General features: G+C 39.6%; 1 protein-coding gene across 5 annotated transcripts in view; it reads right to left on the reverse strand.

Moving 5' to 3' along the window:
- Window positions 1-12663, reverse strand: part of DLG2 (discs large MAGUK scaffold protein 2) — a 2211856-nt gene that overhangs the window by 74150 nt on the left and 2125043 nt on the right. For 3 of the 5 annotated variants that reach the window (XM_040339977.1, XM_040339980.1, XM_040339981.1), the window contains one exon: window positions 2406-2451. In XM_040339977.1, coding sequence (XP_040195911.1) covers window positions 2406-2451 — 46 coding nt within the window. Of the gene's footprint in view, window positions 1-2405; window positions 2452-3841; window positions 3942-12663 lie in introns of all 5 variants that reach the window. The other 2 variants (XM_040339976.1, XM_040339979.1) reach the window with 1 other exon arrangement.

Consider the following 12663-nt stretch of genomic DNA (forward strand, 5'->3'; position numbering starts at 1 on the left):
ATAGAAAAGATCTTTTAAGTGGTGAATCATGGATAACAAGTGGGTAAAAAACTTCAAACTCAAGTTGAAGAAACATTTTAAACAATTTATTTTTTTAGTTCCTCAAAAGTTACTAAAACTGGAGTCGCCTCAGTATTGCTGCAAGCCCTTCAACTAAGTTTATAAAGAAATTATATTTTCCTAAAACTGACTGGGCATTTAAAGCAAACATAAACTTGTGAATACGTTTAGAAATCAGCCCCGGAGTTTCCTATGTACCTTCTGGCCATGGAGCTTAGAGAGGTTCTGCATCTATGCATATGCAATGATATCATTTAATATGCTTGTTCCGTGGCTGCTGAACAAAACTCACTACCTTGCTTCTCTAGAGGTTGATGTTGTTCGGGTGCCCAAAGGCAAAATATATTTTGACTTTCAGAGTCTTGCACTTTTGCATAGCATCCAAAGTATTCTAAGCTCCTGCATGGACAGAGGATGCATAAGAAACAGACATGTTGCAATCAATTGACTACTAATTACAAAAACACTATGGAGGAGATTTACGAAAACTGGTGCACACAGAATCTGGTGCATCGTAACCAACCATCTTGTAGGCTTTATTGTCAAAGCTTAATTCAGCAAGCTAAAGTTAGACAGCTGATTGGTTACTATGCACAGCTGCACCAGATTCTGTATGCGCCAGTTTTCGTAAGTTTTCCTGTATCTATGAGTTTTATGGATAAAACAATTACCATGTAGACATCTTAAGTATTTGTACAGGCACAACAAATGATCACTGTATTGATTTTAATATAGTTATCTCCTATGATTGAGGTATTTCAGGTAAAAAACACATTATGGCTGTTAGATGTAGTTGACGATCATTCAGTGATCATTCATTGCGGTTGTCCAAATGCTTTTGCATGGCAAATTATTTATACATAGACCCCAATATCTCTATAAAGATACACTATATTACCAAAAGTATTGCCTTAACATGCACAGGAACTTTAATGGCATTCCAGTCTTAGTCCGTTGGGTTTAATATTGAGTTGGCCCACTCTTTGTAGCTATAACAGCTTCAACTCTTCTGGGAATGCTGTCCACAAGGTTTAGGAGTGTTTCTATGGGAATGTTTGACCATTCTTCCAGAAGCGCATTTGTGAAGTCAGGCATTGCTGTTTGACGAGAAGGCCTGGCTCGCAGTCTGCACTCTAATTCATCCCAAAGGTGTTCTATTGGATTGAGGTCATGGCTCTGTGCAGGCCAGTCAAGTTCCTCCTAACTGTTCCCCCAAAGTTGGGAGCATGACATTTTCCAAAATGTCTTGGTATGCTGACGCCTTAAGAGTACCCTTCACTGGAACTAAGGCCTCGTACACACGACCGAGTTTCTCTGCAAAAACCAGCAAGAAACTTGCTGGGAGATATTTTCATCGAGGAAACTGTCGAGAAACTCGACGAGCCAAAAAGAGAGCAAGTTCTCTATTTCCTCGAAAGGGAATGGAGAAACTTGCCTTGTCGAGTTCCTCGACAGCCTAACAAGGAACTCGACGAGGAAAACAATGTGTTTCGCCCGTCAAGTTCCTCGGTCGTGTGTACGAGGCTTAAGGGGACAAGACCAATCCCTGAAAAACAATCCAACACCATAATTCCCCCTCCACCAAATGATCTGGAGCAGTGCACAAAGCAAAGTAAAAAAAGACATGGATGAGCGAGTTTGGGGTGGAGCAACTTGACTCACCCCGATAGAACACCTTTGGGATGAATTAGAGCGACGACTGTGAGACAGTTCTTCTTGTCTATTATCAGTGCCTGACCTCACAAATGTGCTTCTGGAAGAATGGTCAAACATTCCCATGAACACACTCCTAAACCTTGTGGGCAGCCTTCCCAGTTGAAGCTGTTATAGCTGTAAAGGGTGTGCCAACTCGATATTGAACCCTACAAACTAAGACTGGGATGCCATTAAATCTACTATGCGTGCAAAGGCAGGTAACCCAATACTTTTGGTAATATAGTGTAGATTGAAGAGATCAAGAAAAGCAAAGAAAACAAATTTGAGATAGTAAAACCATAAATATATTTTAGGCATACGATAATAAACCACATAAAGCATTGTTACTAGCATAAAAAGCAACATTAGAGAACAAGCAAGTTATTTTTTAGACAATATGGCATTCAATTGTGTTATCATGCAGAACAATAAAATAGAAAGCATATTTCGTTTTAGCATTCACTAGTGGGCAACAAATAAAATTTCTCATTGGTGCATGCTGGGAGAGGAAAGTCTTGAGGGAATAAAAAAATAAAATAAAATCAGCAAAATCTCCAAAAAAATATATAAAAATGATATAAAATTGGGATAGAAAAGAGAAAAATATAAAAAAAAATTAAATGTTGTAGTGACCATTCCTGGGAACTTACTCAGAGCCTTTGTTCCATAACCGTCGTCACCTAATCCAGGGATGTCCTGCCCAGCAGTACCCAGAGAGTGAGCAATGAGAGAGGAAGAGGAGGCGCAGAAGAGGAAGGAAGAAGTCAGTGGAGTTGAAATGGATACTACCATGACAGACCATGCAGAATAAAAACCTGGATCCATATTTTTTTAAATTTCTCAAATATCCTAGTAGCATGGATTTTGGACAAACAAATGCAGAAACAGGGCAGTAGCAATGCAATTATTGCACCATTATTAGCAATCACCTTGGAGAAGGATGACCCTGAAATTCAAGCACGTAAGACAAAAGATTTAGAGACAGCTTGACCAAGCACAAAACCTTTTTATATACTACTGTAATGTGCCATGAAAAGGCAATATGAGAGCTTAAGGTTCATCCTTACTTTTTTGATCTGAGGGCAAAAAAATACAAAATTGTTTGCTATAATTTGAATAATAGATTCACCTATTACAGGCTAGGATCAGGGGAAAGTAGGGTCTAATTTGCATTTTTAGTTTACTGTATGTTCTAAAAAAAATCCAAAGAGTTTATGTTAAATTATTTAAATACAATTTTTTTTATTTATTTGTTTTTATACATATTAAAATTCATTTTTTTTTGTTTTTTTAAGAATGAAAAATGTTGCTAAAATTAAAAAATGATATAAAATTGTCACCACAATTCTCGCTATGCATGTAGTTAAGGCAATACATTCTTCATCAATATTCTCTTTAAACAATGTACTAAACATTATAATGTTTTTTTAGCTACATTAAAACATCCCAGATCATTTTAAATATTTTGATATCATTTTTTTATGCTCTTAGACAAGGATGATTTATTAATGCTACATTTTCATCAGGTAATCATTTAAATATTACAAATGAACAGTGTTAAAATAATGTAATTAAATTTTGATTACAAATGTAAATTGCCAAGGTTTTGCACTTGCAGCTAAGTCTCCAAATAATTCAGCAACATCCATTTACTATTCAAGAAAATATATTTTTTCTTCTTCCAAGGTCATAAGCTTCCTGGACAAAATGCTATCTAGAAACGCAGGCAGCCATTTTGCTAGTGTAACCCATGCAACCCATCAATTCACTAGGGCGGGTGACATCACCCTGTGTTTAAATGGGTTCTTGGTGAATTGATGGGTTGAATATTGGATCAGTTCACAAAATGGCCAAATTCAGATTTCAGAGATAATTTAACGGTTATTCTTATAGATAATATCTTTGAAAGTAGAATAGCCAGTGGATCCAGGATGTATTCATGCACTGGTCACAGTAGCAATGCCTTGCCTACCTACCAGTACTGTATGCCTAGATGTGTGGAAGGGGTGAGAGGGAGGGTACGTGTCATGCGTGTCACCCATTACTTCTGTGCCACACGTGACATCATCTCCAAGGTTCTACTTACGTTCAGGGTCACTTGTTTCTTGATCGCTCTGCTCCTTGTTCTTGTAGAATGGGAATTTTCGTGAAAAGATGAGGTTCTTTTTACGCTTGTCATTGAATGACTGTGAAGGAGAGAAGGCATGGGGGCAAAAACAGGGGCGTCTAATTCTTGTCACACTCATGCTGACAAAACTAGTCTGTAAATGTGGATAGAACTACAGTGACCAAATCAACTTCTGAGAAACCATTTTTAACTACCATATTTAGGTCAAATTTTTGTTGTTTAGTAGGTTTGAGGCTTGTACATTTTTTCTTTTATAATTATTATTATTTTTTTTAACATCAAACTGTACGGCCAAGAACACATGGATTATTATATTCAAATATTATAATCAACAATTTAAGACATTAAAGCGAAGTTCCACCCAAAAGTTGAAGCTCTGCTTATCTGTCTCCTCCCCCCCTCTAGTGCCAAATTAGTCACCTTTCACATTTGCCACCTTGTTTTTGCCTGGTACCCTGTCCCCACTTCCGTTGGACCTCACAGTGGCAAGGTACTTCCGAAGGCTTCACTGCTGGGCACCCTTACAATGAATGGCGGTGGCAGCACCCAAAAGCCGATGTGGAGGGAGGGGTACCTGTCTTTGACACCTACCATGTCCTCACTTTTGTCGGACCTCACTGCGGAGAGGTACATCAGAAGGCTTTACTGCCCAGGCTTACTTACTATGTATGGTGGTGGCAGCACCTGAGAGCCGATGGGGAGGGCGGGTACCTGTTTTTGACATGTACACTGTCCCCACTTCCATTGGACCTCACAGCAGTGAGGTACATCAGAATGCTTTACAGCCCAGGCTCCCTTACTATGAATGGCGGTGGCAGCACCCGAGAGCCGATGGGGGGGGCAGGTACCTGTTTTTGACATGTACCCTGTACCCACTTCCATTGGATCTCATCGCAACGAGGTACATCAGAAGTCTTTACAGCCCAGGCTCCCTTACTATGATTGGTGGTGACAGAATCCGAGAGCCAATGGAAACATTAGCTGGGGTTTCGACATCGCTGGACTCTAGGACAGTGCCCTAATATTAAAAATCAACAGCTACAGTATGTGTAGCTGCTGACTTTAAATTTTTGAAAGGGGGGGGAACACTGCTTTAAGTAGGAAAATAGACAATTTTTCAGCAAAACCAAATCTAAAATGTAAGTAAACCCGTAGATTTAACAGTTTAAAAAAACAGTTACATTTCGGACACATGCCGGGATTGTAACTGTCACATTGGATGTATTCTCAGCCAAACTGTAAAACCATCCAATGGTTGGTGTCATAACTGATCACATGTACAGCATCACGGCAGCTGAAGATTGAACAGAGGTCAAGATGGCAGCTTCTTTGGTTGAAAACGATAGGAGGGTTTACTTCCACTTTAAATCTTTTCACTCAAAATATGCTTTTTATTAAATGTTTTCTTTGCTCGGAAATGAGTCATGTCTAATATGACTGACAAGCTACTTTAATTATAGTTATTGATTTGTCTATAAGCTTTTCCATTTTCAGTCATTTCAGTGGAAGGCTTTTAATGTTCCACAAATATATATATACTCACATATCATACTATATGTGCTTATTACTAACTACACTTTTATTTATTTTTTTGTTATAAACTATTTTTACATTGCTCTATCTATATTAAAGCACACAAAGGGACTGAGTAAGATCCACACTCAATTTTTGGAACACAAATCAAGTATTTTTTTTATACTAGTAAGAAATGCCAAATATTAAACTGGATCTAAATTGATATTACATTTATGTATACATTAGAATGTTTCATATTAAAAACAAAGTTACATATATGTAACAGAGGTTACTGGTAACTTTAATGCAAAATTAGTATATATTTATATATATAGATATATATCTATATCTATCTATCTATCTATCTATCTATCTATCTATCTATCTATCTATCTATCTATCTATCTAAAGATATTAATCTATAGATATATATATACATTGCATATACCAAAATATTTCTTTCGTTTTTTTTTTTTGCATTAACGTTACCAGTAACCTCTGTTATACATATACATACACATATGTATATATATATATATATATATATATATATATATATATATATATATATATATATATATATATATATATACGGTATGTATATATATATATATATATATATATATATATATATATATATATATATATATATATATATATATATATATACACATATACTTATATATATACACATATACTTATATATATATATATATATATATATATATATATATATATATATATATATATATATATATATATATATATATATATATATATATAAATATATATTGTCTTTGGTTGTAAAGATTTACTTGAAGCAAATTTCCTTTTTTCTTTTAGGATTACAACTACATTTTTAATTCTAGGAAAACTCAATATAGTTTACTTTGAATACTCATTATTCACACATTTTATTAGTTATTTAACTTTAAAAATAAAACGCTTTAAAGCTTCACGTTTTAGAATAATTTTCACTTTCTCACACATTTGAATTCTAGGAAAACTCAATATAGTTTACTTTGAAGACTCATTTTTAACTTGTTTTATTAGTAAATTAACTATATTTACAAATAGAAATCTTTAAAGCTTTATGCTTTAGGATAATTTTTCCCTTTTTTTTAGAACATTTCCAAACTATTCCTTGCTAACTTTCTGTCACTGAAGTTAAGCAACACTTTTACATTTCAAGCATATTGATCTTTAAAAATGTTTAATTAAAACTGGATCTAAATAGATAAGACATTAATGTATAAATTAGAGTGTTTCATTTTAAAAACAAGATTACGTATATGTAACATAAGTTACTGGTAACTTTTTATTCAAAAAACAAAATATACGGTATATTTTTCTAACTGTTTTTTTTTTTTTTTTTTGGATTATGACTACATTTGGAATGTTAGGAAAACTCAATATAGTTTACGCTGAAGACTCATTTTTCACACATTTTACGTAGTTACATAGGAGGTGAGGTTGAAAAAAGACACAAGTCCATCAAATCTAACCTTTGTGCTTAGTATATTTCTTAGTAATTTAACTATATTTAAAAATAGAAAGCTTTAAAGCTTCACATTTTAGAATCATTTTCACTTTCTCACACATTTTGCAAACTATTCCTTGTTAACTTTCTGTCACTGAAGTTAGGCACCACGTTTACATTTCAAGCATATTTGATCTTCAAAAAAAAAAAAATGTAAATTAAAATAAAATCAAAAGAAATTCATGGATGCTAATTTGCCCGTTCACCACTGAGACAGTCCATAAAAGTAATATAAGAACAAAAATTTCTTTGACTTTAGCAAAGACGTTGTAGGGAGCCATTTAGTAAGAACACGTTGTTTAGGTAGGAAATTGCTGTGTTGTTTATTGACTAATAATAACAACACAACGTGACCCCTGTATAATATTTTTAAAAGGTGCAAATTAAAAAGATGCTCCCCAAAAGTGCAGGAGTGCCTATACTGTGAAAAGTGTCTATATGAGGGGGTGCTACTAATGTGTAAATAGTTCAATGATAAGCTGCTAACTCATATACAATAAAGTACATAGTTAAACAATACACCTATGATACAAAAATAATAAAGTGAAATGTGCTTGAGCTGAATAGTGAGTCAAAACAAATAGCAACACAATAAAATATAACAAAAAAATCTTGTTCATAACTTCCTATAAATCATGAGTAAATGTGTAAATGTGGGAAACCATCACCAACTTGAATGTATTAAAAACACCCAGAAGTGCTTAGTTTGGATATCCACTCACCAGAGGACCATGACCCCTTTAGCTAAAAAGGGTTATATCTCTTTTATTCCCTTCTGGCACCTCTAAAGAGTTGGTCATACCTCTCCTCCTCTCCAACACCGCTGTAAACTGCCACAGCCCAGCTCACGCTCAAGGGCCGGCTTACCACTGTTGAGTAACAAGAACCTAAAGCCTGGGACCCGGAACTTGTGTGGCTGGAAAACTACACCTCGAGCTACGCCTGGCTTCCTGATGAAGTCAAATGATGAAATGTATGTTGAGGCGATATGCGCTTCCAGAGGCGATCCAGTGTGAGAATAGTGAATATTCATTCTCTATTCTAACACACAATGCTTTGCTCCCGGAGTTCACCCTATTTTGAAGCCTATTAAAGCCTCTGGCTCCAATCGGTGCTTCAAAAAAACACCCCAGCCACTGTAATTCATGCGGCCGGCATCCTAAATGGGGCCGGACGCATGGATAGGGAGGAGGAGCCCGTGCGCCCTTAATAGGTGGGCCGCCCCTGACGAGTCTTAAACATGGTAAGTTGTGGGATACCATCACCAACTTGAATGTATTAAAAACACCCAGAAGTGCTCAGTTTGGATGTCCACTCACCAGAGGACCATGACCCCTTTAGCTTAAAAAAAGGGGCAAACAACGCCTGGGTTATATCTTTTATTCCCTTGTGGCACCTCTCACGAGTTATTCATAGCTCTCCTTCTCTTCAACATGGCATAAATGTAAGAAACAAAGGGGGAGTAATACCGTTTAATAAAACATAATAAGTAAAAACAGTAAATGGCTGCTTACATTTTGGAGTGCATATCACCCGGCACTAAGGATTGCCCGCATAGATTTAGCTGGAAACGGGCTTCGTGTTTAAGGGCCAGCGTGCGTTCCACTGCTGAGTAACAAGAACCCAAAGCCTGGGACTGGGAAGTGACGTGGCCGGAATACTACGCCTCGACGTACGTTTCATCCGTTGACTTCATCAGTTAGCCAGGCATACGTCAAAGCGTAGTATTCCGGCCACATCACTTCCGGGACCAAGGTTTCTGGTTCTTGTTTCTCAGCAGTGGAACGCACGCCGGCCATTGAGGGCGAGCTATAACCATGGCGTTATGTGACCCTCTGGTGAGTGGACATGCAAACTGAGCACTTCTGGGTATTTTTGATACATTCACGTTGGTGATGGTTTCCCACAACATACCATAAAAAAGACTTATCAGGGGCAGCCCATCGATTAAGGGCACATGGGCGCCGCCTCCCCTATCCATGCTACCGCCACCCCCTATCCATACATCCGGCCCTTTCAGGACACAGGGAGCATGAATTAAAGTGGCGGAGGAGTTTTTTTGAAGCAGAGGCTCTAATAGACTTCAAAATAGGGTGGACTCCGGGTGCAGAGCATTGCGCTAGGAGCCCATCCAGGTGTGTTAGAATAGCGAATGAGTATTCACTATTCTCACACTGAACCGCTTCTGGAAGCGCATATCGCCTCGATGTATGTTTCGTCATTTGACTTCATCAGGAAGTAGGGCGCAGAGCATTGCACTTGGAGCCCACTCAGGTGTGTTAGAATAGCAAATGAATATTCACCATTCTAATACTGAATCGCTTCTCTGCCAATCAGGAAGCGCGGGTCTGAGACACGTTTCCCGATTGAGTGAAAGGAGAAGCTTTCTGATTGGCCCCGAGGAGGAGGGTGGAGACAGAAGCTGCCGAGCAGGGAAAGGAGAAGCTGTTCATGATTTCCGGGGAAGCCGCCCGTGATTGCCCGCCATGGATGAGGTAAGTGCACCGACCGACCAACCGGACCCGACCACGGGGGGTGTTGGATGCACTGTTTGCTGCCCCCCCTGAGACTCCTGATATATAAGAAATAATGAACTGTATTCTTAACAGGACTTGATTTATTGTTCATTTTTATTGTGTTACTATTTGTTTTGACTCACTATTCAGCTCAAGCACATTGCAATTTGTTATTTTTGTACCATGGATGTATGAATTGGCAATTGTTTAGCTATGCACTTTTGCACTTTATTGTATATGAGATAGCAGTTTATCATTGAAGCATTGAACCTGGGGGGGGGGGGGGATGTGTAAAGTTTGCATGTGAAACAGTACATGTTTCCCGTACTTAGAACTGTCTGTGCACAAAGTGTAATTTCTGAAGGAAAAAAAGTCATTTAAAAATCACTTGCGGCTATAATGAATTGTCGGCTCCCGGCAATTCAGAGAGAATTCATTCATAAAAAATAAAAAAAAGCATGGGGGTCCCCCCAAATTCAATTACCAGGCCCTTCAGGTCTGGAATGGATATTAAGGGGAACCCCGCCATCAATTTAAAAAAAAAATGACATGGGGTTCCCCCCAAATATCCATTCCAGACCCTTCAGGTTTGGTGTGGATTTTAAGGGGAACTCCACCCCAAATAAAAAAAAAATGGCGTGCAGTTCCCCCAAAAATCCACACCAGACCCCTTATCCGAGCACGTAACCTGGCCGGCCGCAGAAAAGAGGGGGGGCGAGAGAGCGCCCCCCCTCCTGAACCGTACCTGGCCACATGCCGTCAACATGGGGAGGATGTCCCCATGTTGATGGGGACAAGGGCCTCATCCCCACAACCCTTGCCCGGTTGTTGTGGGGTCTTCGGGCGGGGGGCCTATCAGAATCTGCAAGACCCCTTTAATAAAGGGGACCTCCAGATCCTGCCCCCCCCCCCTATGTGAATTGGTACCTATTGTAACATTGTACCCCTACCATTTCACGAAGGAAGTGTAAATAATTGTAAAAAAACACACACACCCCGCAGAAAAAAGTCCTTTACTAAAAAAAAAAATCCAGCGCTGGTAATCCACTTTCCACTTGGTAATCCACTTTCGGTCCCTGCTCCCCGCTCCCCGCTCCAACGTTGTCGGTATCCAGCGACGGGTGATCTCCTCTCTGCTGGGGTCCAACAATGAGAAGATCCATCCATCCAGAGCGCAGCATCGCCGGTCGCCTGTCTCCACCGACCTGAAGCTATGACATTTCTTATATGGGTGAGGCGGGGCCACCCGTCACGTGACCCCGTCCCCCTCTGATGCACCCTCTGCTACATCACTGGGGAAGCCCAGGCTTCCCCGTGCATCAGAGGGGGGCGGGGTCACGTGACGGGTGGCCCCGCCTCACCTATATAAGAAATGTCACTAGCTTCAGTCGCGTCATTCGCCGGCCTGTCTCCGGCAGGACCCCGGCGGAGAGGAGATCACCTGTCTCTAGATACCGACAACGTTGGAGCGGGGAGCCGTGACCGAGAGTGGATTACCACCGCTGGATTCTTTATTTATTTTTTAATAAAGGACATTTTTCCACGGTGTGAGTGTGTGTGTTTTTTACAACTATTTACACTTCCTTAGTGAAATGGTAGAGGTACAATGTACCCCATTACCAATTCACATGGGGGGGCCAGGATCTGGGGGTCGCCTCTGTTAAAAGGGTCTTCCAGATTCTGATAAGCCCCCCACCCGCAGACCCCCACAACCACCGGGCAAGGGTTGTGGGGATGAGGCCCTTGTCCCCATCAACATGGGGACATCCTCCCCATGTCGAGGGTATGTGGCCTGGTACGGTTCAGGAGGGGGGGGGCGCTCTCTGTCCCCCCCTCTTTTCTGCGGCCGACCAGGTTACGTGCTCGGATAAGGGGTCAGGTGTGGATTTTTGGGGGAACTCCACACCATTTTTTTTTACATTTGAGGTAGAGTTCCCCTTAAAATCCACACCAGACCTGAAGGGTCTGGAATGGATATTTGGGGGGGAACCACGTCATTTTTTTTTTTAATTGACGGCGGGGTTCCCCTTAATATCCATACAAGACATGAAGGGCCTGGTAATTTAATTTGGGGGGACCCCACGCTTTTTTTTTTTAATTTTATGAATGAATTCTCTCTGAATTGCCGGGAGCAGACAATTATAGCCACAAGTGATTTTTAAATGACTTTTTTTCTTTCAGAAATGACACTTTGTGCAGAGACAGTTCTAAGTACGGGAAAAATGCGCTATTTCACATGCATACTTTACAGTTGTTTTTTGCTACTTAGTCGAATCTTCATGTCTCTCTATGTCAAATCTTTTCTCTCTATGTCAAATCTTTTCTCTCTATGTCGAATCTTTTCTCTCTATGTCGAATCTTTTCTCTCTATGTCAAATCTTTTCTCTCCATGTCGAATCTTTTCTCTTTATGTCAAATCTTTTCTCTCTATGTCGAATCTTTTCTCTCTATGTCAAATCTTTTCTCTCTATGTCGACTCTTCTTCATGTCTCTATAATGTCGAATCTTTTCTCTTTATGTAGAATAATATTGGACTAATAGAGTTAAGGTTAGGCACATTCGACCGCAACGAAAACTAAAAGAAAGCATTTTTTATTACGGATCTTTCGTTTTTCGTTTTCTGTGCTTTCGTTATCGTTTGTAAAAACGATAACGAAAATACCTGAAATTCGGACGAAAATGCATTCGGACGAAAACGAATGCACATGTCTAATACTGACTGTCAGCTTCTACAGGGGTCACTCAGGTATGACATATGTAAAATAATATAAAGTGTACTAAAGCCAAAACCTTTCTGTTTATCATAGAAAGAGCGGGTTAGAACCCCTGTCAGTTTTGTATTGCTGCTGCTGAGGAGATTCGCACTCTCTATTTGTGCTGAGGATCGTTCCCACTGGGACCGCAAGAATGACAAACTCTTCCATTCTGAGTAGTCACAAGGACTACAATGTCAGCTGTCTAAAGAAATGCCTTCTAAACTGTGGTCTGGGGCTGGATATGGATTTTTGTTTGCCTTTATTTGACCCTCTGTGCACTGTTCTCTCCACAGATATGAGGCACTAACCCCCTCCCTCCACACTGACACCAACAATGGGGCACTAGTCCCCCCTGACACCAACAATGGGGCACTATTCCTCCCACTGACGCCAACAATGGGGCACTATTCCTCCCACTGACGCCAACAATGGGGCACTATTCCTCCCACTGAC

This window comes from Rana temporaria, chromosome 2 (genome assembly GCF_905171775.1).
Source record: "Rana temporaria chromosome 2, aRanTem1.1, whole genome shotgun sequence".
Taxonomy (NCBI): Eukaryota; Metazoa; Chordata; class Amphibia; order Anura; family Ranidae; genus Rana; species Rana temporaria.